This window comes from Leptonotus elevatus, chromosome 17 (assembly GCF_054856555.1).
Source record: "Leptonotus elevatus isolate MCC_2025b chromosome 17, RoL_Lele_1.0, whole genome shotgun sequence".
Lineage (NCBI taxonomy): Eukaryota > Metazoa > Chordata > Actinopteri > Syngnathiformes > Syngnathidae > Leptonotus > Leptonotus elevatus.
Genome location: NC_141255.1, coordinates 11,162,328 through 11,176,859, shown reverse-complemented (window position 1 = coordinate 11,176,859; position 14,532 = coordinate 11,162,328). Strand labels below are relative to the sequence as shown.

Here is a 14,532-nt window from a genome sequence, read left to right as displayed (position 1 = left end):
TTTTGGGGCGGGGGGTGGAAGGTTAATATTTATTTCACGTCAGCTTCCGTAAAGGAATAACACAAATTATACTTTTTTTCCCCCTCCTAGTTTGACTTAGAGTTCCCGATGCCTTTGTGCATATGGAAATGGAAAGCTGTTGTAAGGATTTGAGCTTTATTCACTTTTTAAACACTATTATTGCCACATTGAAGGTTTTCTGCCATTTACGCAAGCTAAATGTTTGATTGCCCACGATATGGGTATAACATTAGTCCTACCTGCTCTGAAGTATTTTACATTTAGTGGAGTGGTGGTAGAAGAGTCAGTAGCTTGAGCTTAGTTTGCACGATTCCTCGCTCACTGCCCTGGGAAAGGGCTCCAATTTTAGCTCCAAATGACATCTTGACATGTCAAAACTCAAGATGCATTTTCTTTTCCACCCTCAGAGATTCCGCTGTAATCTCCCCTCAAGGGTCAGGGCAGCCTGGCTAACCCTCCAAGTGAGCAAGAGGTCATTTGCAAGCACTGCTGGACGGGTGCCGTACTCGGATTGCTTTCTTTCGATTTTCTTACTTCCAGCCCAAAAGGAGTTCTGCCTTTTCTGTATTCGGTTTGTTTTAGAAAGGAACTCTGTGCCCCCCCCCCCCCTCCCCAAAAGAAAAACTACACATGAGTGACAAGCTGCGGTGTGTGAAAGTAGGCTGCCGTGATCGCACCATCTAAGGACACTACATACACCCACAAGTGCGAAAGCACAAAATGTGCGACACCTTGAAAATGATCAGCTGTTAACCTTCGGTTGGCAAAAGCTAAAGACGCCTTGAAATAATTTATTTTGCTGCTTCTCATTTTCATTATACATGGTTATTATCCTCTACAATGTGTGCTTTCATAGAACATTTGCCGCATAATATGTATGCTTAAGTTTGTAAATGTCTGCTGAGCAGTGAATCAAAGAGTAATTTCATACAAGGACAAAAAAAGTAGCAAGATGTATCCAGCCTGCGGTTATCGATTAATTACAGATTATTTCTCAGGATGCTTTTATTTGAAAAGTTCACAACATGAAATGCACTGCTTTCCCTAACAATTCCCACACCATGTTAATACTTGGGCGGGGCGCCCAAGTAAACTGGCCACCACCCAAGTAGATTTCAAGAATATTTAATAAAAAATATATCCAAAAACGAGCTGATCTACCGCATGTAACATTAGTTCGCCGTCACTCACTTGTGGATCATGAGGTTAGAGGAGACGCAAGTAGCAGGACTGGAAACAAACACCCACCCCCATATCATTTATAACATAGACTTTTCATTTCATTCTTAATAGGTTTGAAAGTAGTAGTACAAACGGCAGCTTTTCATTTATTTCATTTTGACATTTTTGGTGAGCATGCTTTGACTTCATGTAAAAGTACAGTAATTTCTGGACTACACCTGACTATAAGCCGCGCTAGCTAAATTTGGGGAATACGCGAGTTTGTTACACATATAAGCCGCACCCGACTGTAAGCCGTAGGTGTTTTAATTTTCCCGCACCGGGTTCCCGCTACTTTCTTTTTGGTAATGAGGGCGCAAATTGTCTCGCTCTCGTTCTGTATTTGGGCTCACTTGGTTTGTTTTGCTTTGCCTGATGCTCTTGCGCTTCCTTTATAGCGCACTCTATTGTGATCTGATGGATAAGCCGCACCTTTGCATTAGCCGCAGGGTCGAATGCAAGTGAAAAAAGTAGCCGCTTGTAGTCCAGAAATTACTGTAGTTTTTTTTTTTTCCTTTTTGGAAAACAAAATAAATAGAGAAGCAGGGTAAACCTCGAATCCAAAAGCACCTCCTTCCACCATTGGGCCATCTCACATTAGTCAATTTGAAAAAAATAAATAAATATTCAAACTACTGCATATACAAAGACATTCGTGCTGCTTTTGACAAAGTGTAATTACAAAAATAATTATTTCAGTCCACAGTATATTAACCTGTTGTTCTCTTTCCGCTGTTCCTGAGACAATTTAGTCTTGCTAGAAGGGTTGGCGCTAATGCTAGCTGTAGCGTGTGTGCTTGCATGTTTTGCATTAAGGTGATACTGCAGGCTTGCACCACTCGCACAATGCCACACTCTTCACCATGCTTTCATTGGACAGTTAAAAAAAATGACACGGTCACATCAGTAGGTCTTGTCTGTGGTTCTGTAAATAAGTACAAGGAAATACTACACACCGATGCATTATATTTCAAATATAAACATCACAGGATAGCCCTACCAAAGCCTTTCCCGAAATGCTTGTAAAAACGAAAAGCCTTTGGACGCATTTCTGCCTGTCAGTTTGACTCCCCGAACTCTTTGGAGTTTTTATTGAGCTGGTGCCGAGATACACTATCTTCATTCTGGTCATCCTCCGACTGAGCTAAAATGTGCTGTGCCGCTGCAGGAGCACTATCAGATCACAGCATGGCAATGCCGCACCCCTCAAATGATACCAGCCTGTCTGATCCGTTTCCCCGACATCAAAGATTAGACTAATGAGAGAAGCAAAAATCTAAACCACATCTCAAAACTCCCCACTTCAAATTCTCCTACCACTAAGTGGAAATGCCTCACCTCGCACTTATCCACGACTGGCTGTTGGACACAGTCTGAGCTGTTCCCCACTGCAGCAGCTTTCTGGCCTTCATTATCACCGGTGCCCTCCTCTGAATGGGCTCTGCTTTGGTTGCCATGGTGACCGCCATACGGAAGGCGAGACGAGGGGCTCCTGGGTGGTCGGCTGAGCTCGCGGCGCAGCGCCCGGTTCTCCTCCTCTACCGCCCGCACCCGCGACTCCAACGCTAGTCGCTCAACAACTCCTCCGGCGGGCGTGGACGACTGGGTCTCCAACGGTGACAGGGGAAGGGGCTTCACTGTGGAGTTCAGAGCAGCAGAAGGAACTTCAATTACATTATGCAATATACCCTTAAAAAAAAAAAAAAAAAAAGATTATAAAAGACCCTTGTGAGGATAAGCGGTTAAGAAAATGGATGGATGATATAAAACCAAAAATAAAATAGTAAAATATTTATTGCAGGATAGCAAATCATCCATCCATCCATTTTCCATAGCTTGGCCGAGTGTGAGTGAGCACAAACCAGGCCAAGCTAATTTGATGCACCTATAGGACTGGTAACAGCCCCTTAAATAATCATATAGAATAATAATAAATACCCTATACTGTCTGTAGAGCCTCAAAACCCGATACGTTTTTCTGTTGCGGGATATCGGTAGATGTGCGATGCTCAAAAGCTTGGTGTGCGTTGGCAGTAGAGCTGTCAAAATTAATGAATTGACAAATAATCGATTATCAAATTAATTATTGAGTAATCGTTTGGAGCCATTTTTTTTATTTTTATTGCCCAAACCCTCTGATTAATTAATTAAATCATCGATAAATTAATCAATTCTAAAAATATTCGATAGTGACAGCGCTTGCTGCCAGTAAAGCTACAGCTTTATTTGCGTTATGCGAAATGCCTAGTGACCGACTATATTCAGTGCTGCCACGCCACATGCAAGCATATACAGGTTAATCCCAGTGTGCAAGAAACTCATATGATGAGAATTTTCCTTTACTTCAAAAACAACATTGATCCAAGTATAGATGTGACAAAGGAATGCAAGGAATGCAGATGCTTTCCATTCGTCTTTCCTCTCCTGTTCGCTAATACCACCCAGTGTGTTTCCAATCCAAATCAGCAGCAATTCCTCACCCTTCTCTTTGAAATTGGCAAATTGAAGTGAGCAGCTCCGAATAGTCAGAGACGATGCTTTTTGAGGGATGAACTTCCCGCTCCCGTATATCTTTGAAACGGAAGCCCCCTGAGGGGAGTGACAGGCTCAGGTTGAGGTTTATTAAAAGAATACAATAGGTCTCTCCATTCTGATGTCTCACCTGGGTACAAAGCTCTGGAGAGCTTCACATATTACAGAACAGCAAGGAAGTCGAAGCTGACTGTATTGATCTGTGTTGGAAAATCTATGGTATGAATCCATCCGTCATTTCATCGGTGGGGCCTTGGTCCCAATTTGTTTCAGGCTGTTAAATAAATAATGGTGGTCCTGAGCACACCACCAGGGAATATGCTAATAAACTCCATTTGAAAGTTGACATTTTTCTCTATGTATCCACTTTAAATGAATCAGCGGAATGAAATTCCCTGGCCGGCTGGCATGTTTGTTGTTGATAATGGAATTTTTTTTGTTTCCCCCCAGTGATTTATAGTCTCCTGCGGCTCTGCAAGATATAAAAGCAGTCGGTAACTGAAGGTGGCTAAGCCTTCTTCTGGAGACCCAAAACCCAATTTGGGTTCCGTTGCATCCACATAATTGGTACTATGGATTATGGTAGGCCTAACCCTACAGAAGAAAGATTCAATGAACATTCATCTATGGTGCCTAAAGATTGGGCGTGGCTTTTTCATAAAATGCACCTGGCAAATGTCTTGTGGGCAGCCAAGACCATTCATCTGCATTTCTATATATTGCAAAAATCCCAAAAGTAATGGCAAAAAATACAAATCAACGTGTCTACAGCTCAGCCAGCAATAAAAAGCTTTTTAAATGAATATAAATTTATTCATAAACTAAGAATTGGCTGTAATCAAATGAGCAAAGCGATTCCAGTACAACCACCACAGCTTGTGGAGTCGACCTACCAGGAAAAATAAACCTTAAAAGCCGTCCCATGCCTCTGTCCTGGCTGCTCAGAAAAATAAGTGGAAAAATGTTAACAAAACAAAAACACCTGTAGTGCTAATAAAGGCTTTATGGTGGCAATGCTTTTGACAGTTGACAGTCTTATTTTAGTTATGACAAGATTCCCAATAGGAAAAAATATTTTGACATTTTAGGAAACATAGATGTCAGCTAGCATCATCGCAGAATGGATTTTCTTCTACCGTACTTTGGGGGATCCACTGCATGAGTATTGTCACCCTTTTAAATGCAGATTCATGACGGCAGTGCTCAAATTTCAAACACATTTCCAGAGGCAAAAAACATGTTGGCTTACCACATGTGATTACTTTCTCTTTTCAAGAGGAAACATTATATTTCATAAAATAATTCATCCAAGAGCTAATATTGTTGCTACAGGCTTTTCAATAATGGTTATTTAATTATGGCTCACAATCTAGTCAGCGTATAACTACCATTCAATTGATCCAATATGCACACCTCGCACGCACTGGCCTATCTAAAAAGAAACAGGGATGTAATTAATGTTATCAATTATACCTGTGATGACTGAAATTAAATGTCATAACGGCCACGGTGAAAGGGTCCATTGCCGTCACACAAATGGAAGGATGAGCGCAAGTGAGCCATGGACAGATGCTTGGGGGTGGTCCTGCTTGCCGTTGCGTGTAAAAATAAAATGGAAAGAAAAATATTCTTTCACACATTGCTTTGAAAAAGGAATGAATGCTCTGGCCCCATGGTGAACTTATTCAAATGAATAATTCTATTCTCACGTCCCTTGTCCAATTTAGCCTTCACATATTCCTATAAAAAAACAAAAACATGTTGGTTCAATGGAATAAGATTATCTTGAGGAAAAAAGTGGATACAATTTAGTTTTTACTCTAACTTCTTTTTTTTTCTTTTTTTTAATAAAAAACTGGTGGGTCATTAATTACTTTAATCAAATTTTCGCTCCATTTCAATCATAGTAAATATACACATTCATGTAACAATGTGCATATTATGAGTTTGGTGACCATTTTAACTCATTCACTGCCATTGACGGCTATAGACGTCAAAAATTCATTAGAACTATTTCTATTAGTTTAACATTTTTTCCCACTTTTGTTAATAAGAGTGAAAACCTAGACAAATAATTATTATTGTAAATTTAGAACAGATATAAAATGTGCGATTAATGAGTGAGTTAACTATTGAAGTCATGCGATTAATTGCAATACATTTTTTTTATATCTGTTCGAAATGTACAATAAAAAAATTATAGGTTTTCGTACCCTTGTTGAAAAAGTGTACAAAAAATGTTTAATTAACAGAAATAGTTTAAATGCATTTTTGACGTTTATAGCCGTCAATGGCAGTGAATGAATTAAAAAAGAAAAGATTATTTAAAATTTGGGGCGTCAGGCGATTAAAAATTTTCATCGTAATTAATCGCATGACTTCACTAGTTAACTCACAATTAATTACACATTTTATATCTGTTCTAAATGTACAATAAAAAAATACTTGTTAACAAAAGTAGGAAAAAAATATTTTTTGACGTCTATAGCCATCAATGGCAGTGAACGAGTTAATACAGTAAATCTCTGAAGTTTGGTGTATGGAACTAATTAACTAACAACGATATCATGATGGAAATTTGGAGACTTGAAAATATTTTATTTAGTATTATTCTGCACTGAATCGATGTTTATTTCTAAACGCATGGTGGCTTCCTGTAGTATGCAAGTTCTTGGTATCAATAGCCAGTCAATAGGGTGAAAACAGGCAAACTTTTGTGGACATTAGTGTAGTCATCTAAAAAAATAAAAATAAAAAATAAAAATAAAAATAAAAAATGCAGATGAAAATATCCACAGGAAATGTAAATGTGTTTAAATGAAGCCAAGTTCAAGTAAGGCGATTCTTGGTGAATAATACCACTATGATTAATTAGCATACTTTCTCTTGATGCTCAAAGCGGAAATCTTGCAGTAAAGCAGAGAGCCACACATTATTCCAAAGATGATGCAGCGCTAAATCAAGTTTGGGGGACCTGAAACTGTCATGTTTGGTACGAGTCAAATTACAGCGCTGTGGAGTGTGCTACACCTTCCAACATGGTGATTAAATTATGGGAGAACTAGGACAAGGCAAGATATGATTGTATTCGGAAGAAACTAAAATGGAAAGAGGTAAACTTAAAGCTGTGAGACTTCGATATTGCCATTACGATGTCTTTTGGGAAGTAATGTTCTGGCAGGAACCTTCAAATTAAGTATTTTCATATTTTTTGTTTATTTTTGCAGGATGTATATGTACTATGCTTTACAGCCTGTACCAGGACCCTTTTTGCACTATAAAATACAGCTGCTCCAATTTAAGGTCGGGTATGACTTAGTAAATCGATCTTTAAGGAGTTGGTCAGTTGTTTGTTGATTAACTGTGCCTTGAAGCGGTTCCAATAACAGAAGGATGGAGGAGAACAACACTCACAATTTGGCAACTCCTCCAGACGTCAATATGAAACTGACATCTAAAGAGGACATTCAGCGATATTCTCTATAAATATCAAAAAATAACAATTAAAGTACCTGATTTTACCCAAAGTTTTGGCTGCCCCATTTAACAAGGATTGACAGAGGTTTTTTTGAGGCACTTAGGCTGGGCCCTAAGACGGTTTCAGCCCCAGCTTGGGGACACAGCCAATGACTAATTTTCCACTCAGGGTCCTTCGGGAAGCAGAATAAGCATGGAATCTCAGACCTCATCGTCCATGGTTACATTCTGTAGTTCCACACGAGGGACGCCAAGCAAGCTGTGAGATATAATCCCTTCAATGGATTCCCGAGACCTCCTACTGGTTGGCCATTCACGGAAAATCTCATCAGGAGGCTTAAGTAATATACGCAAGTCACAAGGAACAGCAAGTAGTTCCCAAAGCTTGCGACTAGACAAGATGAGTCAGAATACCTTCAAGACTGGTGTAACAAAAGATTTCTTCCAAAGCCAAATGATTAAATTTCCAACGGCTTTCTGACACACTACATATACACTCAAGAGTAGGAACATATATTGACTGGTATACTGAGATGAGACCCTTCGCTTCACCACACCACATTACCAATCTTTCAAGAAAAAAATATTCAGAGACATTAAGTAAGAGATGTTTCTTGATGTTTTCTTTTACAAGTTTCCAAAGCTATAACTAGGCCACAAGTGTCAAGGCGTGTTTTCTCGACACAGCATTATGTCTTAAAGGATATTACCATTTAAATGAGCTTTTTAAATACAAACATGAACATAACCAAGCTATCCACCACACAATTTGCTTGATTATTAAGGGATACAACTTTCTTAGTGTTGACAAGCCATTTATGGTGTATAAAGACCATGGTCATTTGAAAGACCGACACACACTACTTTCCACTTCTAAGGAACAGGAGAGTAGCCCATTAGCATTAAATAGCTTCCCTTGGGTCGGCATCATTTTGTAATACTATTGTCCATCTGAAAGAAAGAAAAAAAAAGCCTTGTAAGGTACATTTTAAAAGGGTGCTTACATGTAAATGAATTCTGCGATGAATGCCAAACAAGGAAGTAATTAACAGGTGTTTCAGAAATTTCAAGCTGGTTGCTATCATGAGTTGAAAATGCCCCAATTTAAATGTCTGCTTCTCCAGTACCATCTTTTGTTTTGTCATGTTGCATTTAAGTAGTTGTTGACAACAAATAGTAGCTGATGACAACGGCCTTACTATATTAAAAAACAAAAAAACAAAATCCAACATTAAGAGATTACATGTACTGATAAAATCTGTTTTCTAAACAACAAACCTAGTAAACACATTTAGCTGCTAATTGAATTAAACATGAAAGGCGTGAAAACACTTTTAGAAAACAAATCCAACGCTCCATTGAATTATTTTGCCAGCGCAGGTAAACATGTTTGGAGTCTCAGCTGCTGCTAATTATGCATTCAAAAACTCTTCATTAAATTATGTGAATTTTATTCAGAAATGCGTGAGCACGACACTAGTGTGCTCTGCACTCGTTTTTCATTCCACTGCATGGTTTCACATGATCCAAAAGTCAACCTTAGGCGCTTTTGCCAGAGTTCAAGAGACAAGGTTAATATCTAGAAGCTTCCAATTTCAACTCTAAACATTTATTTCAACTTATAATTTGTTAGTTCTAAACACACAGTGTGTTAATTTGTGTTGAGTTCCAAAAGCCTCATGCCAAATCATTTGTCTTCCAATTAATAAGGGAGCATAAATTGATCAATAAGGTAATAGTAGCAGGCCTTTCATTAGCTCAAACTAGCCTCTGGGTTTGTGGTCTCAAATGGCAAACATCTCTAGGGGCAGATTGTATTAACTATTGCTAATTAAACTTAATTACAAATCAGTGTAGCTGCCTGATGAATGTGTTCTCAGACAATGCCTGAACAAAGATGATTTGTGAGAGATGAAGAAACATTCGCCTCACTACGACTGCACAGTGGCCCCACACTACTTCTACAGCGCAACAAGATAAACACAATAGTGTGGATTATCGAACAAAACCACCTTTCACACCCACTTATCAGATTCTTCTGCTGATGCCAATAAACATAGAAATAATCTATTTCCAGCAGGCGGGAGAAGCGAAAATAATAATACTCAACAATCAGACAACATTCAAATGACTGACACGATAGCTATACAGTGATGGGAATAAATAACTCAAGCTATAGACACCGCTAGATAGGATAACCAAGCAAACTTCTCAGTTAACAGGAAAGCGCTCCAAACTGAATGTGAATCATGACGCGAGATGTCAGCAAATGAGACTTTAGCTCACTGAGCAGCTAAAGGATTAACGCTACAAGTGTTCTGCTTTTTTGGCCATCAGAACCAGTGATTGCCAAGAGGAAAAAGCATTTGGCCGCTCTGTACAATATGGGCTTTTAATTATGTATGGATTACGTACACAAATTCATTTTGCCGAGCAGATGCCGACAAATGTCGCAAAAGGCATAATGGCTAATGAGCAACATGAGAATCTCACTAAAATGTGATACATTTCTGTTGCTCTGAAAACAATTCCGAATCACTGTTCATTCATAAAGGTTTGGTCTATAGTGACACTACTTATAAAGGGCAAGCCAAACAAAACATTTTCTTTACAATATGTTCTATGCGACTTCCACTACTGTAAACACGGCATTGTGATTAATATTGAGTTATTACGAGAATTTAGCAACAACAAAATTCGAGTGGCCAGACGTCCCATTTTGTCCGGGACAGTCTCGATTTTGATCCTTGGGGTGGAATTCGCCAACGCCATTGCTTTGTCCCGATATAACGCCAGTCCCATCTCGGCGTCCTGGTTTTTTGGTTGTCAAAGCCATTCATACCATTAAAAGGAAAATTAACTGCTAAATCCCCTTTCAAAATACTTTCACATTCACGTTTGCATTCTTATTCTCATCCGCATCTAATCGGTAGCTGGCAGAACTAGAACTACTTCCCTCCTCTTGTGTCTAAGAATCATGGGAAATGTAGTCCTGCTGCTGCGGTTTCAGAGCCAAAGCAAGCTGAGCTTTTCTGGAGGCATATGTCCAATGAACAATGCGTGACCGGCATGTGGTACATGTCACAACCATCCTCCAATAGTTGGTGGGTCCAAACTAAAAAAGTTGCATAATAGTGAGCGCGTTGCCTTGTTTAGTGCTGCAATAGCATCGGCGAAAAGGATTTGGCACACTCACAACTCTGTTGGTGAAGATTGATGAGCAATTTTAAATTCGATTTTCAGCTAAATTGTAGCTTCCGGTTTTTAATTTTGAAAATCTGGTCACCCTAAACAAAATCCACTCTGTTTTATCCATTTCTGTGGGCGGTCATTTTGCCACTTGACTGGAAGTGACATCACATCACAGTTGCTCAGGCAACAACCCATCACGGCTCGCCTGTTTGAGTTTGGTCATGTGACTTTTGCAAGCTGAGAAGTGATTGATTGTTACCTGAGCAACTGTGATATAATTTTCAGTCGACAGCAAATGTCCTCACCCTGAGATGGATAAATATGGGTGTATTATGCTGCTTAATTCATAGTCCACACACACAATATTAATCAGAATGCCGTGTTTAGATTAGTGAGAACATGCTACTGTAAAGAAATTGTTGGGGTTGATGTACCCTTTTAGCAAGGTCACGCTTCAACGCTAAAACAATCATTAAAGCGCGCACATTACCCGAGGTTATCGATACACTACTTTAGTTTCTTCGTAAAACAGAAGGCATAAAAGATCACACGGCTTTCAAAAGTTCCTCTTCTTGCTGCATTTGACCTCAGGCAAAACGGTTAAGCTTTGATTGCCAATTAAGTTTAAAAATGGCCAAGGTTGTTTTTCCTGGTGTGCTTTATTGATTTGGGGTTTTCATAGTTTGTAGTGAAGAGGGTCTTCTGCCCAGATTTAGTCATAACTGTTTTAATTTCCTTATTTCCTCAGTAAAGCTTTGTGAGTGTTATTGCAATGTCTCCAGGTGACGTCATGACTGGGACCTACTATATTTCCACATCAAAAGGCCATTGGCAATGTGTATTGAATGATGTCTTATCTCATGTCTGGTGAACTCCAGGGGGGCTGGGGGCTTGGGGGTTGGTGGTACCGCCCTTCAAGATAGTATAAGAATGTTGTAAGTCCTCCGAATCGGAGCACTTGTGAGAAGCTGCAGCTACTGTCTGTAACTCATAGGTGCCCGGAATATTCTGTAAAATAAAACCTTTGAAGGAACTGTTCACCGATCTCCAGCCTGTATTCGGATAATCAACATTCTCTCTATCCGAAAGACAACGAACACGCGGAAGACAAAGCTGTTCTTCTAACAGTAGCATATGACAAGACACGAGTTTTGTGAAAGGCTGAGACATGTAAGAAGACAAACTTAATATAGGCTTATTTGCAATTTTGGTGTGAAGCTTCAAGGCAGAGATTTTGCTTTGACATGTTTTGTAATCAAATTATTAAAGGTAAGATTACTTGAGGTGAATAAAATGAAGATGAATGTTTGTTTGTCTGTGCCCTATGATTGACTGGTGACCATTCCAGGATGTACCTCACCCAAAGTCAAGCTTAGATAGGCTCCAGTTCACTGCAAATCTAATGAGGACAAGCATAAGAGAAAAATGGATGGATGGATTGAACCTCAAGGGAGTTAGACTTTCAAAGTCCTCCTGTATTCCGATATAATACCCAGCCCAAGAACCAGACCGAAAGGGAGCAAGGAAGGAAAAAAGAAGAAGGACTGGTGCACGTTTTTGTCTTCTCCATCTGTGCAACTTTTTTATCTGCGAGCTTTATGTGGTAGCTCATCCAGATAAAGCACATAGGAACCCCCAGGGAGAAGCAATCCCTCTAACTTTGTAAGACGAATAAACAACAGAGAAGAGAGAGACAAAGAAAAATAATGGCTGAGACGGAGGAACAGAGCGCAGGGTTGGAGTGAAAAGGAGCGCATACGTGCGTGCTGTTGGAAGCACAATGGTCCTAATTGGCACATTCCCGCTTTACCTCAAGCTGACCTGTAGCAGGTCCTTTTACAACTTCCCCAGCTGGCAGACATTTGAACTCAATCCAATAATTACTTTTCAGGCCTTGGCGAATACGGCATTATTGGAGCATATTCACAAATTCTCTAGTGAATGGTATGCTGAGTGAAAATTGTCATTTTAATCATAATTAATAATGGCACTACTGCAATATTTCAATCCTGTGAGGCGCAGTCGTTAAATGGCTTCAAGAACTTGCCTTGGCCTGTGTCGTCGACACGAGGTAATCAACTTTGGACAGGCTTCGGTGGTTCATTAACACACCCCCTATGGAGTAAAAAAAAAAAAAAAGTAGGAGGAAGGGGGACTTGGTCTACAGGAAATTTGTTTCAGCAGATTGTGGATTAACTTTGCTGTTGGGCTGCTGTATAATTCCGCTTAGTCATTCTACTTTCCTGTACTTTTGCCCAAACCTGCTGATTGTGTCACCCACTTGGAAAAACAATGTGGTACCTCAAATAGATGCTCCTTTTCACAGTTACAAAGAAAAAAAATGCAATGTTTATTCTGTCTGTATCATTTTAAGACCTTAGACCCAAAGCCTTCAATTTGGATTATCAAATTTAAAACTCAAGGTCCTGTGGACAGCCCAGCGCAGGGACGAAGAACAACACACAGAACACAATACAATACAAAGTGTGTTGACTTGTTGACTAATTGGATTATCTGGATTTCACCAGGCAACACAAAAAGAAGAAACAAATAAATATGTGTGATTTATCGAGCGAGTCCTGTCTGTCATGTTCATCACAAGGGTGGACTCTACCGCAGCTTTTGGCAAGACAGACTCTCTAACTATGTTATCGTGCCGACTGCCGACCCTATGGGAAGTTATTTGAAGAAAACAAAAGCAGGCGGCATACTTATAAAAGACTAGAGAGTAAACAGATACTGCACTTTTAATGGGCATTGAGACAAAAGTTGCTTTAAGAGAATCAACAATCAGTTGTTGCATTGTATAGTGTGAACCCTTGGCGCCGGAGCGCCATCTGTTGCAGGAGGCTGCCCGATATCGTGTTTGTTCAGACCTGGAATTACCGTCATTTTCTTGAACAAGAAGTAATGGAAAAAGAATGATGCCATCATCCATCCACTGGTGCATATTTCATTGTCATTAGGGCCCCCAGCGCCAGGTGGTGTGAAGGCTCTCTTGGACTCACACTTTGTTGGACTCCTGACTAGGAAATTCTCATAAACTAGCCAAATGTAAGGAGGTATTCTGAAGAAGTGTTTGTCAAACTGGGGTACTTTTGCAATAAATTATTATGCTGTCCATTTTTTTAAAAGTACATACAGCATCTATAGTACATCCATGCATGAAAAAAAGTGTTGTTGTTGTTTTAACAGAAAGGCTGAATATTGCAGAAATAAGAAATTAAAAAAATAAAGGTGCATTTTCCAGGATAAAATGATTAATATGACGAGAATAAAAACATATTTTTTTAATTCACTTGTTAGGATATTCTGCTGTTGTTGAATTTAGACTTTACAGTCATTGTTACGACTATTTTACAGAAATATGACTGTACCTGCAAGATTAGGATTTTTTCATCCTGCAGAATTATGACCATGCTCTCGTAAATTGGTAACTTTTTAATATATTCAAGTAACATCACATTCACAGTTAAAAAAAAAAAAAAATAAGAAAAGAAAAACGAAAGAAACAAAAAATAACTTATTGGAGCATTGCATCATTTTTTAAAATAATTTTTATATCGGTAACCTTTTAATTCCAACATCATTTAAGTGTCCAGGTAATTCAGTTTATATTTTAATTCAGTCCCAGACCATGAAATCTATTAATTTTCTATCAAAAAGCAAAACAAAAAAACTATATTTAAAACAATAATTAACTTCCCCTTGTATCCAATCCCTAGCTACAATTGGTCATCTTTCATAGTCTTGCATTTCACTTGGGTTGTAGATTATCATATGCATTTTAGACCATACTTTAGTTCCCCTGGAACTTAATGTGAAATGCGGGCATTTTCTATCACCGATCATCATTTTCAGGTGCGATTCTTTCAAGTTTCACTTTTTTCCCCCTGAGTTTGTGCTAAGCAGGCTTGTTGTAAGGTTATACAATTTAAAAGTGCAGGAGTTAAAAAGTTGTTAAAGTGTAAAAAGTGCTTTGACAGCTTTTTTCAGAGAAGTGTTCTTTTATAAACGTAACTCACTGCTACAGGATAAAATGGAGTGCGAACCATCAATATTTATTCTAGCAAATCACAAATAAAAGGA

The 14,532-nt window shown here is 39.0% G+C and overlaps 1 protein-coding gene across 1 annotated transcript in view; it reads right to left on the bottom strand.

The window, feature by feature from the left end:
* large1 (LARGE xylosyl- and glucuronyltransferase 1) overlaps window positions 1-14,532 on the bottom strand; it is an 85,417-nt gene that overhangs the window by 47,428 nt on the left and 23,457 nt on the right. Inside the window, exon 3 of the mRNA XM_086059701.1 lies at window positions 2,581-2,879. Coding sequence (XP_085915827.1) covers window positions 2,581-2,879 — 299 coding nt within the window. The remainder of the gene's footprint in view (window positions 1-2,580; window positions 2,880-14,532) is intronic.